Raw genomic sequence first — 19,762 nt, forward strand, 5'->3', positions numbered from 1 at the left:
CGGTTTTCGTGCAAGGCCAGCGCAGCGATTTGGCTCGGGGAGAGAGGCCCGGTGAATGCGGGATTTTCACAGGTCAACGCACACGCATCTCTTTAAAACTTGCTCCGCAGCAGCAACATTATAAAACATCGTTCACTCTCTGTTCTTTTTAATTAACAGAATACCGGCATTTCTCTGTAACACTACATTTCAAGAAAAACTCAAACCGACCTCGACCCCGCCTCCGGATTACGGAGGCAGCTGCGGTTCCACGCAACTTCAAACTATGCGCGCTTTCATGTGTTTTATGCTGCTCGCTGTAATCTCATCAAATTCCTAGTGCTGCAAAGCAAATTAGTTTGCACTCGCCAATCCGCTGAAATGTACGTTGCACGAAAGATCCATAGAACGGGAACCGTAGAGTCCGAAGGAGAATTAAAACGTGTAAAAAAGTAGTGTTGCTCCCATCATTTAACCCGTAAAAAGCTTTGAAGCTTGCGACTCTTAGGCTGCGTTTACTTCACTTGCAAATTTCACGGGAGCATCGTTTAATTAACGTCTGTTTAACACGTTCGAAATTTATTCGCTAATTTGTACAGAGTTTGTTCATTCATTTTCATGTTTACCGTTTAACCATTGTGTATTTATTGGTAATTTTTTGGATCGATATTGTTATACATTTCACATACGATCTAAGGAATAGCATCTCTTTATAACAGAATATTATAATTTATCATTTATTTATAATTCATTCGCGAATGTTTCGAGCAAGTCAAAGAGCACCTATTTTATAATCCACGTTAAAAATCAATTTTACTGCAGAAGTGTCATTAAAAAAAATTTAATTTTCCCAATGTCATATAGGAATTCTAGATGTGCACAAAATTGATTTAAAAATGTCCACAAAATTAGAAATACTTCGACAAAGGTGTACAGTAATGTCTCCCATACTGACGCTCAGATTGTCCACTAAAATGGATAATTTTGGAAGAAATGGAATTTCGAGCCTTGTGGCGCATTTTTTATGGCTATCGATTGTCAACAACTATAAAAACGAGTTGCAAGGCTCGAATAATCGTATCTCCTCTTCCCAAATTATCCATTTTAGTGGACAATCTGAGCGTCAGTAAGGGGGACATTATTGTATCGAGTAAAGCTACATCGACCATTGCGTTTCGCCATAAACGTTAACTTGCATATTTGAAATTTTCTGTCCAAAGTTGACAATAAACTTCGATTTAAGGACACACGATTTACGAATCGAGCTACGTTAATAATTTCTACAAAATTTCAACAATTTTTGGAACATAGAAATGTCTGAAAAGGCGAGCACCACGAAGCGAATCGTTTGCTCGAAGCACGAACGTTATTAACAATCGAACCGAAGAACAAAAAGACGGTCCACTTATCCCGATCGTTTCTCCATAACACAGCCGGGCGTTATTTTAAGCGATTCGTCTTGAGTGCGCGGTTGAAACGGCGTCGCGCGGAAATGGGCCAGGGTGGCTAATGGACGTGCCGCGAGCGGAGCCAGGTTCTCCTAACTTCCGTAGCTTATATTGAACAGCAGTGATTGAAACGAACTTGAATCGTCGGAAGTTCTCTCGGCCCGGCGATGTGTAATGTACACGCGTCTTCCGAGTGTTTAAATCAATTCCGAAGAAGTTTCCGCCCGTCTTCGTCCCTCGCCTCTGTCGCGGCCCTCCGCGCGCTCGGTGAAAGATGGTGACGTCCGGAGGTGCGGTTTCTGAATTCTACGTGTCGGCCGAGGCGCCGCGACACGGTTCCCTTGGCCGTCATTGAGAAATATCGGAATTTCGGGCGACGTAAAAGTGTTTACGTCGATGGGAATTTTATTGGCGCGTCACTTCGGTCTCTCGCGACGCCGCTCAGGGATATAGAGAAAGACAGCCGCGGTGGAAAATCCGCGCGACCGATTCGCGACACGTTGCGCCGACGGGCACAGTGACCGATTACTGTGCCTTGTTAGCAATGTTTAGGACTTTTCGCTGTTGAAAATCCGCGCGACCGATTCGCGACACGTTGCGCCGACGGGGCACCAGGGCCGATTACTGTGCCCTGTTAGCAGTGTTTAGGACATTTCGCTGTTGACCGCGACTTCGGCGATTTACGTGACATTTCTGATGGACTTGGAGGTCGAAATCGACTTTTAAGTCCATCAGAAATGTCACGTAAATCGCCGAAGTAATAAATAAATTAAAAAATTTATTGTAATTTATTTTAATTTATTTATCGATCTTCCTTCGTTCAATATTTTTGTCAATCTTCTTCATAAGCTTCGCAGAAAATGTCGCGAAATCGGTATCTGAAAAATTGAAACAATTTCCCTGGTATTTTAAGAGCCTCCGTCTTTCCTTTCACTCGTTCAATTTCAACAAATAAATAATTCACGGAATTCAAGTGAACAAATTTGCTAGGTCTGATACGATAAATGTAAAGCGAATTATGCAATTTTTCTGGTATTTTTAGAGCTTCCGTCCTCCACGCGTTACGACAAATAAATAATTCATCGAATATAATCGGAGATATTTGCTACGTCCGATACGATAAATACAAAGTCAATTATATAATTTTCGTGGTATTTTAAGAGCTCCCGTCTTCCACGCGTTTCCCCAGCAAATAAATAATTCATCGAATTTAAACGGAAAAATTTGCTACGTCCAATACGATAAATGTAAAGCCAATTATGCCATTTTCGTGGTATTTTAAGAGCTTCCGTCTTCCACGCGTCTCCAACAAATAAATAATTCATTGAATTTAAACGAAAAAATCTGCTACGACCAACGCGATAAATAGGACCTCGATTATGCTGGAAAATATAGAAAGGGCACAGTAATTGGCTACCCTAGAGTAACTGGTTCCGCTAGCCTATCGCCGAGCGTGGTAACTACCGAGAGAAACGGCAACACCGGTATAGGGGATGCCAGTACTTACGGAAGGACGTCGGGTCGCGACCGTGGTCAGGAAGTCTTCGTTTGCCCCAGTCGGTCGGTTCCGGCAGAGGTAAAGCCGGAGAGAGTCTCATTACCCCGGCAAAATTCTCGCATTTTCCGCTAAATGTCCGTTTCGTGTTAATGAACGACTTATCTTCATATTTGCTGTCACCGCGTGCGCCGGCCAGGAGCTCGTTTACGGAAGTTGGCCAGGCTGCTAACTATAGCGACTGCGGAATTAATTGAGACCTCTCGCCGGTCTATCTTGTTATCCGAGTAAATTCTGGATCCAGAGTAACTCTGCTCATCGGCGTCTGAAAACGAGCCGCGATGAACCGGCTCACCTAATTACCGCTGCTTCGGAGTTCGTATAAAAGAAGAAAGCGGTGGTTTCGACGGATCGGCTCGGGTCTTGGAAGATCCGATCGGTGAAAATATTCGCCGGATCTTGGGGATTGGGTGTCTCGGGGTGCGAAGTGGGTGCCTCGATCCTCCGTGAAATTAATTGGTTAACCGATGCCGTCGATTATGGCCGGCTTTCGTTAACACTAGATTTACGGAGCACGAAACAACAGCTGTTTTATATTACTTTAAAACAGTATTATTATTATTACTTATTATTACTTCTTTTTACTATTATATTATTACTTATTTTTATTATTATATTATTACTTATTATTACTTATTATTACTTACTATTACTTATTTTTATTATTATATTATTACTTATTATTACTTATTTTTATTATTACATTATTACTTACTATTATTTATTTTTATTTTTATATTATTACTTATTACTACTTATTATTATTACTTTATAACAATGGGACATTTATTCTGATTTTTAACAAGCGTTATTGTAACATTTGCCGTAAGTAGCATATCAGTTGAATAAATTGGATGTAATTGGATGTATCTTTACGACATGAATGATCGTAAATTAAAAAATTAGTGACCCGCCATTTTGACGGGCTCCGTAAATCTCGTGTCAATCGAGTTTTATGTGTACGACAAATTTGAAAATGGATACTTTGAGAATGAAACATTTACACAATCTTCAGTCCAGCGTTGAGCGTCGATCGATTAAAATATTTAATTTGATTAAATGCTCGATGAAAACGATTAACGGCATTAATCGTCGAGAAGCCGACGATTGAATCGATCGATTGACGAACGCGATGAAACGTCAGCCGTCGATGAAACGTTGATCACGATTAACGATTAACAATAGTAATTCAATCGTTAGTCGTCGATTAATTTCTTGCCCGGCTCTGTTTCGGTCGGACGTTTCGGTCTCGGTAAACTGCTTGAATTGTTAAGGACCGGTGATCGCGCAAACGCGCCGTACTAATTATGCAAAGCACCCTAATTACCGGATTTGAATTCGATTGAACGCGCTCGGGATAAATTGAATGTAAAAAGAAATCAATGTAAAAAACGTAGTGTCGCTCGTGCGAGGGCATCGCGTTAATAGAGCGTAGTCTGAACGAAGTTCGAATAGGAAGATCGTGTAACGTTGTGTATTTTGAGAATTTTGAAGTACAAATCTAATTATGCAAAATTTCGTATATTTGATCGAATCTGCTAAAACTGTGCAACTTTTGACATTATTGCACTTTCTGTCAATCGAAGAGATTTCAAGTTGCTACTGTAATAAGTTCGACGGTTCTCGCCCTGTCGGTCGAAGAAGAAATTGCGATCCATTTTCGAACGTAACGTCGAAGTTTTAAGTGCCGCATCTCTTGGTTTATTTTAATAACATATACTCAATTGATTCAGTAATATAATTAGTTGTGCTGCATTAATAATTTCCTTAATGCGTTCTTAATTTTGCTAGTAACAAGTTAATTGAGTTCGGTAGAACTAAATACAGACGACAAGTTAACAAAAGATAGAAATATAAATTAAAGAGATAAAAGTTTTTTTACACATATTATTGAAAGAACATAATAACGTAATTACACTTACCCGATACGCTGCTAGACTCCAGTCTGCTCCGAATAACGACGTATATTTTTTACATTCCGATGTACCCTAAATTATGAAAAATCTGGCGCGTAACTCGAGCTTTTCTATCTTCATTTATCTAAATAATATAATTAATAGACTGTGGATCTTTGTGCAAAATAAAACTTGTCTGCATCAATTGCAAGACAACAAATCAAGCACAAGATTATTTCTTTCTTTAATTATTTTAACGAACGCAAATAAGAACATTAACATTCTTAGTTTCTTTTGGTCATCTCACTGTTTCTAATTATATTTATTAATTTCTGTTATAAATGCACAAAATCCACGGTCTAACAATGAATTAAATTTTCGAGTGGAACCCTTCTATCCACCAAACCTTTCATTCCCTGTCTCATCAATTACGAATACAGGATGTCCAAAAATTATGGCATTTCCGGGAAATATGAGGTTACCGAGATCATTTGAAGTAACTTTTTCCTTAGCGAAAATGCAATCCACGGCGTCGTTCACGAGTTATTAGCGAAAAACAGTGACCAATGAAAAGCGGGATCAGTTGGCGCGAGGCAGTGGGCAGATCTCGGCTTCGTGCGTTCGTTGCTTCGCGCCGCCTCGCGCCAGCCGAGCTCGCCTCTCGTTGGTCAGCGTTTTTAGCTAATAACTCGTAAACGAAGCCGCGGATCGCATTTTCGTCCAGGAAAAATTTACTTGAAATTATCTCAGGAACCCATCACTGCGCGGAAGTACCATAACCTCGGGATACTTAGTAGATTTCGATCTTCCTAATACTCGAGAAACATCCTAACCTCTGTAAAAGTGAAGCAACATTGCCGAAGGAACATTGGAAGCGCGGATGCGCCAGGAAATGCGAAATGAACGGTCGACTCTGTACAAATCCATGATTCCTTTATTAAGAAATACTGTATTGTTCCGACAATCGCAAAACGTTGGTACGAATATCATGGCTCTCGAAGCTATTACGTTCTCGTCGCATGCGTCTCGGCGTCCACCAAAAAGACGGAGAGAGACACACGTGTTCGCGCTGATATCGGCGCCCGCGAATACCGGGCGTCGATGCCGCCGTTCCGCTCGGATCCAGCGATCGCGTACGCGGTCGCAGCCGCTCTTACAGCCAAAACGCGGCAGACGCACAGCCACACAGAGACAGACATGCACAGTGTTCACTCCGTCGGCCGTGGTCCATCGACCAAACGGCAATTCGGCGCTGGACTCGCGCTACAATGAATCTCCCGTCTTAAAACAACGTACACCGAACGTTTAAGAGAAGTAAGTACAACATCAATGACTGTTATCCCCGTCCGACTCGCGTCGCGGAGGACCTTCGGTCTCTCTCTCTGACCCTGGCTGCCCCCCTTCCCCCCCGTTTCGCGGTCACGGGAGGTCATCGCACCGGGGTCTCCCCGGCGGAAGCCCCGAGCAGCCGACCGCCCCCGGCTTCGTCCGTGCCCCGTCCGTGAAACCACTCGCCACCAAACCGGATGCCAATTGCGCTCGGGACCGTGAAATTTCGCGGGCCGGGTAATTAAACGATCGTTCGATCGTGTTCGCCCCGGTCGCTGAAAGGGCGCATCGCGTCGCGTCGCGTCGCATCGCATCGCATCGTGTCGCTTCGCGTCGCGTTCCCGAGCCCCGCGCACCCTTTCCCCGCTTAGAGAGAAGACGTAGAGACAAAGAGACAGACACAGAGACAAGATAGACCGGTTATCCTGGAGCTGGAACTCGCAGCGAGCCCTCGCCGCGCCCTTCGTCGCGCCGGCTTTCGACAGACCCGGCGGACCGAGGTTGCCGGCAGAGGGTCGAAGGTGTTGCTGATGCAGCGTGCATCGGCTGTGTCGCTCCTGCTCGCAGCTGTCCCTCGTCCGTCGACGGCCGCGCCGTCGCCTACCGGTTCCTGTACAGCTCCGCGCAGGCCAGCAGGACCAGCAGATGGAGGATCGTGAGGTGCAACGGCGCCGTGGACGGCCCCGTGGACGAGAGCGCGTACGCGTACGACGAGTAACACTCCTTGTAGGACTCGAGGTTCAGTCGGGTGACGGTGCAGTAGTGGTGCAGGGCGCAGGCTCCGTTCAAAGGGCCGCCGCAGCCCCAAATCTGCTCGACTTCCCGCGGCAGGAAGACCGTGTTCGCCGCGTAATATCTGCGAGGAACAGGAAACGCGGCCGTGCGAGGATGATCGACAGCAATGAGAAATTGTTGAATTTTCTTGTTTAACAGGTCGAGCGAGGAGCCGATTTTGTTGGGCTCGAGGCGGCTGACTGGCATTATTTTTGATACTGTTACAAGTTGCATGCGCTAATGCTATCTAAACAATAGGTTTAGGTGGGAATTGACGTCCCTGGAATTGACGTTACCCAAAAAAGATACTACAATACTACTAGAGATAGAGATACACAATAGAAATACATACAAAAAAGATGCACTGACAGCCCAAGAGAACTGTCAGGCCCAGGAGGCTGACGCCGCGCTCGACGTGTTGACAAATGCGATAAAACATTTAAATATCAATAGCTACAAGATTACTACTTTTTTTAGGCATTGAAATACTGAAACCTGCGTTGTTTTGTTAAAATTTGCTGTTATAGGAACATCCGCATTGAACCATTGTATTATTACATGTGAGTATAATATTGTAAATTATGTGTGGACGTATATAATAATAGTATATTATTATTGTACAGGGTGTCCTAGAATTATGGTATTTCCGGGAAACGAGGAGATGATTCATTTCCTGAGGTGATTCGAAGTAACTTTTTCCTTTACAAATATTTTCTCCGAGGCATCGTTTACGAGTTATTAACGAAAAACAATGACCAATGAGGCACGAGCTCGCCTGGCACTAGGTGGCCGAGCCAATGAGCGGAACTGAGCTTCGTACGCTCCGCCTCGTGCCATCCGAGCACGCCTCTCATTGGTCACTGTTTTTCGTTAATAACTCGTAAACGAAGCCTCGGAGAAAGTTTTTGTAAAGGAAAAAGTTGCTTCGAATGACCTGAGTAATCTCTAATTTCCCGGAAATACCATAATTTTGGGATACCCTGTATTTATGTATAACAGCTAGAAAATTACTATTTTTTCAGTTATTTCTCGTGAGAATTTCATTGCGATATCTCTCACGGTTGGAACATTGCAACAATTTATCACCGTATTCTTCGAGCGGACCAATTCTGCGATATCTTCGAGGGCGCGCGACCCGCCTGGGACCGTATCGGGACATTTAGGTGAGCAGTCGGCACCGTAACGGCGCGATTCCCTTGAAAGGGGTAGACAGTTATCATGGTCGACAGGGCCGAAGTTATCATTCGCACGGGTAATTATTCCGGAAATATGGAAATTATTAATCCGTCGTTCGACTAACCGAATGGGACGCCGCGGCTTTGGCGGGGCCGGTTCCACGCAATCGCCGCATCGGATCATGTAAATGCTGGGCTGACGGTGTCGGGCACTTTGCCACCGTTCCGCCGGGTACAGGTGCTGCGTAGCTGTGTAACTTTGTCACGAGCAATTTGCGTCAGTCGTCTGTTAGCGGGGCTTTGCGCGCCCGCCGGATATTTCAAGGTTCCCTGGGCGCGCGGAGGGCGCGCGAGAAGCATTTTACGGTGTCGCGCGGGCTGCGATGAGCTCCCAGCGTTTTAGGAGATTGTTCGACATCGGAACCCGGCCGAAAGTTCGGAGAAATGTTGCCTCGGTTTAATGGCCGGGATGATCTTCCGCCAGTCTCCGGACACTCGCTTTAATAAATGCCGGCTAAAGTTCGTAACAGCCCAGCCTCGCCGTCTTGATGAACTTTTCGGAAGTGGATGCACTTCTGCGTGAGTTATGCACAGAGTTGTAAAGACGCGTACTGTTGTTATTTTTATTCCTGCCCGGTTGCAGAGAATGTTCGACCTCGAATCGTTGTATACGCGAACGTGGACCAGAATTGTCCGGGGGTTGTGAAACGAGAAATAGCGTTGCATATTCTTGAAAAGGAAATAATAATAATTGATCGACGATAATAATAATTAGAATCGATCGAACAATATAATTATAGACAGGTAAAACCCAAATAAAGGATATCCAATGGATTAAAACGAATTAAAACGAATGAAACTCACGAAACGCGAATGCGAAAATCGCATTAAAATTAGTCAACCTCTAAATTGTTTTGACCGAGCAATTATTAACATTACGTTAATCGATCTTAAGCCGTTGGAAAGCTTGAAGTCTGCTCTTTAAAATGACCCCTGTCGCATCTCGGTCTGAGACTGAATTTCGACGAAGAAGAAATTAATTTATGCAAGTTGCCATTTTCCCATCATCCGCGATGATTGTAAACCATAACTATATTAATCAGTATCAGGAATGGGGTACTACCAGAAGTAGTATAAAATCGTGTTCCTTAAGAATCGTTCTGTCAACACGTTCCGTCATCTAATACAAGCCTTTATCCTTTCCCCGACGAACCGCAATATCCTGCAATTCGACGACGCGTAACTCGCGTTCGTCCAAACACAGTAATTGAAAATCTTCGCAGCACCGTAACCCAACACCGAGATCCGACGTTCGGCTGGTTATATCAAGGTGTTGAATCGATTGGCGTTAATATTCGATTTTCCGCGGGCCAACTTCGGCATAGTCAAACGCAGATGATCGATGACCGGCTTGTCCACGATACGATCTCGGCCACGTCGCGGCTATGGGTTATTCCTGCCCTTTATCGAGGGCACGAAAAATTTGTCGCGATTCCTTACGTACCTGACGAAAGCGTTATCATTGACCTGCGTGAGCCGGTCGGCCAAGTCGTGAAGACTGATCGCAGTTATATCGTGAAGGCCGTAGTGCTCGAGGAGAGAGTACTCGACCCGCCAGTTCGCCTTCCCGTGTAAATTCGCATCCGGCAGATCAAGATAGTACTGCGTATAATCCAGGACCTGAATACGACAGAACCAAGGATGGGGGCTCGTATATATTCGCAGCTCTTTCAATCGAGACGTCACATAAATAGAGCGTCGCCGCGGCCGGACAGGGATTATGGACGCCGCGGCGCGTTGAACACGTTTCAACCTACCTGACCGGTGCTGGTCTCGAACTTGTAGAGTCTCAAACCTGGATTGTTGGGCCCCCCGGGCGTGCTCGGCGATATACTGGGTGCCATCATTATCCAAGATACCGGCTCACCTGCCGGCACGAATGTCCTTTCATGATCACAAACAATAACCAAACGTTCCTATTATCTGCTTGCTACCGGCGCGAGCCCTTCGGCGATTTGCTAAGGGACCCCTCGGTCGCGTTCGATGCTTCCGATCTTTTCGAACGTGTCGCAGGACCCGGTTACCGTGGCCCGACGACCAATCGCTCGTGGCTTCGGCTCGTTTCCGGGCGTAATTAACGCTAGATTTACGGGCCACAGAGAACATCTGTTTTATATTTGGTTAGAGAAGTAACGATGAGACAGTGATCTCTGATTTTGAACAAGTGTTATTGTAACATTTGCCGTGAGTAACGTATAAAGTGAATAAATAACTATATAAATGTATCTTTACGATACGAATAATCGTAAATTGAACAATCAGTGACCCGTCGTTTTGACGGATTCCGTAAATCTAGCGTCAACTTTGCGTTTATTGAATAGAACGCGTCGCGTTTTTATTTTATATTTGTTTTTGAATGCAAAAATTCAATACTTCTTGTTCGATAGAACAGAAAATCGGAAAGAAATGCATTTGAGAGTTCTCAGTCGAGATATAAATAGTTCACGCGCAATAATCTACAGAATATTTTGCAAAGAAAGGAGGCAAATTATGCGAGCTTTCAGAATGTTTGAATAAAAAGTAAACGAAGAATTCATCATTTTACGATGGTCATTGTTCGAATGGCTGTTATAAAAGTGGAATTCATTGTCGATATACTAAAATTCATGTACGATAGACTTATTGTTAGTATTATTAGAATAATAATAATAATATAATAACAATAAATATATATATAATAATAATAACAAATAATATTAGAATAATAATATTATTATTAGAATATTATTATTAATAATATAAAATATTATTATATTATTATTATTATTATTATCGACTTATTATCAGTATTAGTATTAGAATATTTAAAAAAGAACACAGGACTTGCCCTCTTTCGTTAGAAAACATTTTATAGATTTATTCTGTATGAATTATCGCGTCTCGTTCAGAAAATTCCGAAACAGATCTCTCTCCGACTACCATATTTTTGAGACTTAACAACGGAACAATATAATCGTCGCTACTTCTCCGCCAAGCCGATCGATTCCGCCCTGCGTTGCGATTCTCGATATTTCGATTCTCTTGTTTACTTGTAAAAAAAAAAACAAAAAAAAGAAGAATATTCCGCGCGCGAAGTTCCGCGAAGCATTCAACAAATCCATTCAGCTTTCATTCCCGCGAATTTATTTTCACTTTGTACGTACAGTTTTTATAAGGGTGCTTTCACCCTGTCGGATTGAAAAGTCGAGAGAAAAGCCCAATACCCTGCATCGAGGTCACTAGCATGCCCGAAAAGTTCCGCTAAAACGGGGTTCTTGAATAATCGAAGCCTCCTACCGTACGAAATTATATTTCCCAGTGCTCTCTTAAAAAACAACATCGTTTGCAACATCGTTTCCCCGACGCGATCGTCATTCGAGCGAGAACACTGCCTCGGATATTTTTCCAACGCCTCCCGAACAGAAACTTTATTTTCGTTGTCCTAATACGGAGATCGCGCGCACAACGTCTGTCGATCATTTTGAAAAAAAAGAAAGAAACACTTTATACGCGCGTAGGCGCGCGCGAACGTAAAGCGGGGCCAGTTTTAAAGCGCATCAACCACGTGGCGTGACCAATAAGGGTGCCTGTGAAACGGCAGCGAAGTATTCCGCCGCTAAACGGCTCGCACGGGGGAATTTATTGATTATCGTTCTTGGCTCCTGGCGTTTCCGAAGGATTACTTCTATAAATGGAAGTTGATAGTATGCGGCTCGATAGACCTGCGAAATTTATGTTTCCTCGTTCGCTGTCGCTATTTCAAGTGACTAACTGCAAATCTACGGAATGTTTCTGTGCGCGAGTCCGGGACGCGAAAGCGACGCGAGCTCCGAGAAGCCAGTACCGATTTTCGATTCAGCCGATAACTCATGCTTCGAATAAAGAATATTTATCTGCCGGTAATATATGAGCTCGAGCGCCGGGGAGTCGGTCGTATAATCGACAAAAGAAATATATCGGTTCCCACGGTTCCACGGGAAATCGATGGTTATCCGAGTGTCTTCCGAGAGGAAACACTCGCGGTTTCGATTTAACCATTGCCGAATAATCGCTTCCTTTATACACGTTGCCTCATGGAATACGGCAGGTTATCATCGCCTGAGTTATCGTCTATTAGATACGCAGTTTATTCGATGCTCAATCGAATTGTCGCCGTGGATGTCTAATCGCGTTAAATGAATTTCACTGATTCAATAAATCCATATGAACACGCGACGCGCCTCGGTAATCCGATTAAATATCCGGCAAGCGCGACGTTCACATCTAATTTCCCGCCGATTATATAGATTAGCGCCAAGTAACGAAAGCTTCATTACTCCAATGAAATTGCACACTTAACGATATTAACCATCCGCTGTCGCGCCGGATCGAAATGACCTATATTTCTTTTTCTTTCCTTTTTTTTACGAAAAAGTGATATTATCGCGGAAGGAATGAAATTAACAATTAATTCGATATACTTGAAAGCGAGATGGCGAGTTCTAACGAGGGAAACGACGTTCTGGAACGGTGGTTCTCAACATTTTTTTCTGCACGACACCCAGTCGCTATCTGATCGAGTCACGTATCTTTGATGTTTTAAAAACTGAATATATTTCGGGATTTATTTTGAAGATATGAAACTATGTTTAATTACTATATAATATACGTTTAAATAAACGCGTTAATAATTCATTTATGGGAAAATCTTTGGCAAGGCGTTCCTTCTGATTTTTGACGCTAGGTTTACGGAAGCCGTCAAAATGGCGGGTCACTGATTTTTTAATTTACGATTGTTCGTATCGAAAAAATACATTTATGAGTTATTTGTTCAATTTTATTACTCAGGGAAAATGTTACGACAACACTGGTTAAAAATCAGAATAAATGTCTCATTGTTACTTTTACAAACTAATATAAAACAGCTGTTTTTTATGCTCCGTAAATCTAGTGTTAAACTCGTCGGAGCCATCAATTTGGAAAATATTCACTAAATTCCGACGATATATAAACGATACAACAATTCTCCCTAAGTCTTGCACGTTGATAGATAAACGTAATAAAAACAACGCAAACCATCAATTTATCCAGAAAATTACACTGCACACATTTTCAATCTCCGGATCGCCGAAATTCGGAAAACAAGAAAAACCGGGACATCTACGCGCGCGTAATTATTTTTACAGCATTTCTGCAGCTCGTAACCTCGGTTTCCGGCAACGGAACGTCGCGCGTTGGGACCCGCGCTCCGGCCGAAACAATGGAACTCCGGCCAACAAACTCTTTCATTCCGACCGCAACAGAAAAAAAGGGGTTCCGAAAAAGTGGCGCGCAGAAAAGAACGAAGCGACCCATCGCCCATTAATTTGCGAAGCCCGGCTTCCCGTTCTCGGGCGAGGGGACACGCGTCCCGCGAATCAAAGACAACTTTCGGCACCGTCCCTTTCGCGGCTGCAACTCGGTTATTTTTTTTTAAATTTCGGACCTGTAATAAGCGTCGACGCCGGGCGAAGGGCGCGGCATCGAGGCGCGCGGCCGGCGAAGCAAACGCGTTTCAGAGATTCCGACACGTATCCGCCGCGCGGTCTACGCCGGGATTGAATAAAAGCACCGCGCTGCGCGCATTTTTTCCCCCGTACTTCCGTATGGAAAGTGGAGCACGTTTGTTCTCGGCCAATACCAGCTGTACATCGCTGCTGCTACACAAAAAAAAAGGAAGAAAAAACGAACCGGTGGGACGAAGAAAGAGAAGCTTCAGAGAGAGAGAGAAAGAGAAAGAGGATGAAGGCGAGGGGGGAAGAGATCGAGGGAGAAAAGAAGCGAAATAACGACTGCGTTTCAATCGGCCAATGACAAAGTCGCGAGCGAAACAAAAAGCTATTGCGGGGAGAAGCGTAGTCGGCAAGTGTATCGCGATATCCGTCAAACTTGTCGGTTTCCGGTGCTGGCGCGCGTGGTTCGCCGTGAACGGACATCGGTTCCGATTTCATTCCAACGGTAGATTAAACGTCGTCCCGCGAAAAAACGCGGCCTCGCGTTATTAAGTTGAAACCGCGAGACAGGCCCGTAAGAGGAGCCGCGCGCGCGGCTATAAAAGCGCGCGCGGAAAATGTGGCGTGAAGCGAACGTAAGTTACAAGCGGGGTGGACGGGGTACGGCGAGAGATCGTGGGAGAGGGTGGATAGATAGAGAGGACGTGGAAAGGAGGGTGGAAGCATGCCGGCAGAGAACCGCAGAGTGTAAAAGGCTGAACGGTGGCGCATCGATTCGACCGACCGCTTCGGTCGATTCACCGCGTTCAACCGCCTACGAGCAAGAAAAGAATAGAAAGAGAGAGAGAGAGAGAGAGAGGGAGAGAGAGAGTCAGACGTACCGCCGTCGGTGTAAACCACGCGGAATGTATCCGAGTGCCAGTGGCCGAAGAACTGGCCGCCAATGATGTCCGCGTTTTGCCGGACAAGCTGCAGGTATCTGTTGTTGTGGCTCTCGCTGAAGGCAGCCGCGCCGCTGTCCCGCTCGTCCACACCTGGCGGCGTGTGCCCGACGATGTACACCTGTAACAGTCGCATAGACGATTTACGTCGGCTGGGATCAGCACCGTTCGGAATCCTGCCGGGGTCCCGGGGCATTTATAGCGGGATACAGGCCGGCTAATGGCTCCAGAACCTCGTTTCGGTGTTACGTTACTCGGGGCATCCAGCGCAAGGGCCTATGCAACATGGAACAGGGCCGAAGAGCGAATATGAGCACCTTCGTGCAAACTTCAACGCGATGAACGCTGCGCCGCACCACCCCACGTATACGTTTGAACCGCGCTGCGTTCGTTCGGTCAAGAGATTGCGTGAGCTAAGTATAACTACGGTGATGGATTCGAGCCTACTCGGTTGATCGATATGTATTGTCAGAGATTTTTGTTTACTCGACGGCCTGAAATGTTCTGACAACGTTGACGCTGATGTCAACTGAGGCAAGGGGTTGGTTGCGGTAGGACCTGAGCACATTTGGAATGACTTTGTTTGATATGTTATTTGAAATAATATTGTTTTTCGATGGATTAATAATGTTATTGGTATAATATTTGAAATAATATTATTCGATGCACTAATAATATTACTGATATATTTGATATCATATTATTGATATCATGTTTCAAGTAATATTATCGATATCATATTTCAAGTAATATTATTGATATCATGTTTCAAATAATATTATCAATATCGTATTTCAAGTAATATTTTTGATATATTTCAAATAATATTATTTGATGCATTAATTACACTATTGATATTATATTTCGATTAATATTATTTGATATATTAATAATATTATTGATATAATGTCTAAAATAATAATATCCATATAATATTTCAAATAATATCATTATTACAGTAAAAAATGTACGTCGTACAACGTTCTCCCCAATTACGCTTTCGACATTCGTTTCGAATCGATTTACATATATTTAGGTTAACCTTGCAATTCTTTTCTCGCTGCGAATAAGCCAATTAATTCAAATATACATAGTGCTTGCATAGATACATACATATATGTATTTACGAAACACGGTGTTTTTATACTGTTTCGAAGCAGTCCAGCTCGAAACATTCTTTTTTTAGCCGGCCAGTGCCGAGGAGTTACGTTCATCCGGTTTCCTTCTATTATTCCAGCGCGAAGTAACATTTTATTAGTATAATAACGTTCGCATTACACTTTCATGGGGGGCAAAGTTTGAATTGCATAATAAAACAGCTCGAACTGTCAGATCCGAATGCACGGTTTCCTGCGGAAAACCGAATCCGAAGCAACTATAATCACGGGACCTCGGAACTTCGAACATTTATAGCGTATAAATATCCGCGACGAGTTAAGTATTAAAAACTTTAATCGCGTTTCGCACGTTTCAGTCCGTATCCGGCGGAATCGTTCACGAAAGAATAAAACGTGTGTTACGCTGTTTCCAGCAAACGTACCCCCGGCTTAACAGTCACTTGGAACTGGATCGCCGCGAATTTTACGCGGCCACCGTAAAATTTTGCAAAATATCGCGTTCCCGATAAGGCATGAAGCAACGCCGCGTTAATTCGTGCTTGTCGGAACGAGAGATTACTGCAGAGTCGTATGTTACATTCTTTTTTCCCAGGCATTGGCAACTGCTATTTTCTGAAACTCTGCGTCTCATTGGCGAATCGATGATTCGATTCGGATTCGACCGAAGCAATGGACGACGGTGCATTAGAATACAAATTCTGCGACGATCTGTACATTTGCATTGTAGCCAGAGCTTTCGAAAATGTCGATCATCGACTCAACGATTACAAAGACGAGAAACGAGAACCGCGAGTTTCGATTTATTCGCGTCGGATACGAACGCAAGAAATGCTGCGAAATACAGTAATGTCTCTCTAATTGACGCTTAGATTGTCCACAGAAATTTAGTACAATTAGGTACAGTACGTTACAATTTAGGAAGAGGAGATACGATTGTTCGAGCCTTGTGGCTCGTTTTTTATGGTTATCGATTGTCAATAACTATAGTCCTCTTCCCAAGTTGTCCAATTTTGTGGACGATTTGGACAATCTAAGCGTCAGTTAGGGAGACATTACTGTATGCAGTTTGTAATATTATAGTTAGTAAATATGAAAATTTAATGTTGGCAACTAAGTAATTGCCGATTTGTTCAATGAAATAAAAAATTTTTTTTACTTCGAATGAAGTTTAATCTGTAATGTATTTTCCATTTTGTTCGATGACATTTTGCCATCTCTCCGACAACTTGAAAATTCCACGCTCGTAGAAAGTCTGATCCTTTTCGGCCAAAAACTGAGTTAAGTGAGATTTTACAGCGTCATCATGATTAAAAGTTTTACTACGAAGGGAGTTGTCCAGGGATCGAAATAAGTGGTAATCCGATGGCGCGAGATCAGGACTATATGGTGGGTGTAACATCGATTCCCAACCAATATCCATCAATTTTTGCCGAGTGGACAAAGACGTGTACGGCCTAGCATTGTCCTGGTGGAAAATGACACCTTTACGATTGACCAATTCTGGTCGCTTTTCCTTGACCGCTGCATTCAATTTGTCCAGTTGCTAACATTCACGGATAATAAAAAATAACATAATAATAATAATAATAATAATAATAATAATAATTTTATTATATAACATTTACGGATATCATAAAAATGGGAGTGATGACATCTATAACTGAAATCGGCAATTACTTAGTTGCCAACCCAATATTATATTAAGTTTACGCAAGATATAATATAAAATTATCCGTGTAGATATCAAAATCATTATGACGAAAATTATCAAGAAAAATTCCGCATCGCTTCGATCTTGAAATTACATTATCGCGCTCAAAGTACTAAAAACAATAGCTTTCCACTCGTCGACAATTCATTCTCGGCAAAATCGTTCGTTACACGCCTAGACACGTTCAAACTAGGGTGTCATCTGTTAAGCCTAGGGTGCGACGAAGAATCGACGATCGCGCCTGGCCGAAACGAGACCAATTCTCGTCCGGCATCGATTAATAAATCCGGCTCCGTTCGCAGTAAGATTCGAGGCGTTATCACTCGAAACGACTCGGAGCGAAACCGTGGAATTTATTTAGCCCGTAAAACAAATCTGCGAGGGCCGAGCTGGGTCGAAGGGCGGCGATATTTCCCACGGTCGCCGGCGCCGCGCTCCCAGCGAAGGGTTGAACGAGCTACGTAAACGCGCGGCCATAAACGTCGGACTGCATATAATCTGCGAAAGGATCGGCCCGCCCGGAAAGACTTGGACGACAAAACGGGGTCCGAGCATTCGTCGTCGAACTTTACACGCGGCCCCGTCTTGATTGCGTCGCGCCCCGGCCCCGCCCCGCCGCACCCTGCAGTCGAGAATTGAGATGTAAAGCGAGAGGGGTATCAGGCCGTAACGAGGAACTCTCTCGTTAGGATCGGTAAACGGAGTATCGTAACTGTTATCCGCGCGGCGTCGGCGTCGGCGTCGGTGTCCGCATTGACTCAGAACGCGTACATACACTCGCACGAGGAGAGCCACGAGACAGCTAATCGAGCACGTTCGCGAAATTAGACGCAGCTCGTAGCGATCTTGTTCGGCTCGAGGCTCGAGGCTCGAGGTTCGAGGCTCGCAAGCCTGGTTGCACTCAATTTAACGAGCAAGATGGGATAAAGGATGAAAGGCGGGCTCGGAAGCGAGAAAATGAATGTCGGAGGAGCAAGTCGGAGGATCCGGTCGACGAAGGATCGATGGGGTTAGAGGGGAAAAAAAGGAAGAAAGTGTGTCAAAAGGTGCGAGACACGGAGCGCGACGAAGACGCAAGGGAGATGATACACGGTGGACGAAATTTGTATAGGAACGACGATGTTCTTTATTGAAAAAACGCTGCAGCGGCTACCGTTAATATTCGGACGCCTATTAAAACGCAGTACAGTGAATTCTCCCTAGTTGACGCTGAGTTTGTACACGAAGATGGGCGATTAGGGAATAGTAGATACGATTGTACGAGTCTCTTGCCTCTCGTTATTATAGTTACCGATTGTCAAGGACTATAAAAACGAGCCGCAACACTCGAATAATCGTAGCTCCTCTTCCCAAATTGTCCCTTTTTCTATACAAACTGAGCGTCAATTAGAGAGAATTTACTGTGTTTCTAGAACTGGACTAAGTGACTCGAATTTTTAGAGGGACCAGTCTTACTGGACAATAGCTAGAATGCTACTTTTAAAATTTTTTGCTATTGCTTAAGATGACAATGGAAAATAAAAAACTCTCATTTTTTAGCTTTCTCAACCAAGCATGCAATTTTCAGCATGCGTATTGCAGCTTATCGAGATCTACGGAAAGCATTTTTTTTACATTTTCAGGCTCGGAGAAAAAAGTTGACAGATTAGAGTTGCTACAAAAAGACCAGTAATCTATTATTTAATTACATTAAATTATAATCTAATCTATTCTAATCTAATCTATTAATTACATTATAATCTACTATTCTTTATGCTGCGAACCAATTTTTGCAATGTTGCAGCAGAATAGAGCATTTGAAATAAACTCAAGCCGTATGCTTGAAAAAAAAATCAAGCATTGATATTAAAATATTCCTGCTTTTTATAACATTTCTAGTTGCCACTTCCTATGCAAATTTCGCTGCACAGTAACGCGTTCTACCCATTTCGCATTGTTTAAACAAAAATAACAGAATCTTGCCGTCCCTAAAGCCGTCCTTTAATTTCTCATTATTCCCCCGTATATATTCAACGGACCTCTGAATTTATGAACAGAACACTCGGCCCTTTTTGCCAAGGAATATTAGCGTCCCTATTGAAATTTCGCCCACTGCAACACACCGTGAACGGTGAGATCGACAGTACCGGTTTACGGGACAAAAACAGATCGTGCAAAAACCGGGAAATAGAGACAGCTAAGTGGTGCGGATGAGCAGATAACAAAGGGTGACGTTTTTATGCAGAAATAGGCGAGAAAGTACGGCGGTCGCGCGGCGTAAGGGCGGAGAGCACGGAAGGGTCAAAGAATGAGGAAAGAAAAAGTACACACAGGAACTGAACCGTAAA

At 43.7% G+C, this 19,762-nt stretch overlaps 1 protein-coding gene across 2 annotated transcripts in view; it reads right to left on the bottom strand.

Annotated features, from left to right (window-relative positions):
- Positions 1–5,793: 5,793 nt before the first annotated feature.
- The window catches only part of LOC117228811 (acid sphingomyelinase-like phosphodiesterase 3b), a 115,141-nt gene continuing 101,172 nt past the window's right edge, over positions 5,794–19,762 (bottom strand). For both annotated transcript variants that reach the window (XM_033484826.2, XM_033484818.2), the window contains exons 7-10: positions 14,547–14,727; positions 9,973–10,082; positions 9,660–9,835; positions 5,794–7,062 (exon numbers count right to left, since the gene is read on the bottom strand). In XM_033484826.2, the coding sequence (XP_033340717.1) occupies positions 6,807–7,062; positions 9,660–9,835; positions 9,973–10,082; positions 14,547–14,727 (723 nt within the window). In that variant the 3' untranslated portion in view covers positions 5,794–6,806. The remainder of the gene's footprint in view (positions 7,063–9,659; positions 9,836–9,972; positions 10,083–14,546; positions 14,728–19,762) is intronic.

This window comes from Megalopta genalis, chromosome 3 (genome assembly GCF_051020955.1).
Source record: "Megalopta genalis isolate 19385.01 chromosome 3, iyMegGena1_principal, whole genome shotgun sequence".
NCBI lineage: Eukaryota > Metazoa > Arthropoda > Insecta > Hymenoptera > Halictidae > Megalopta > Megalopta genalis.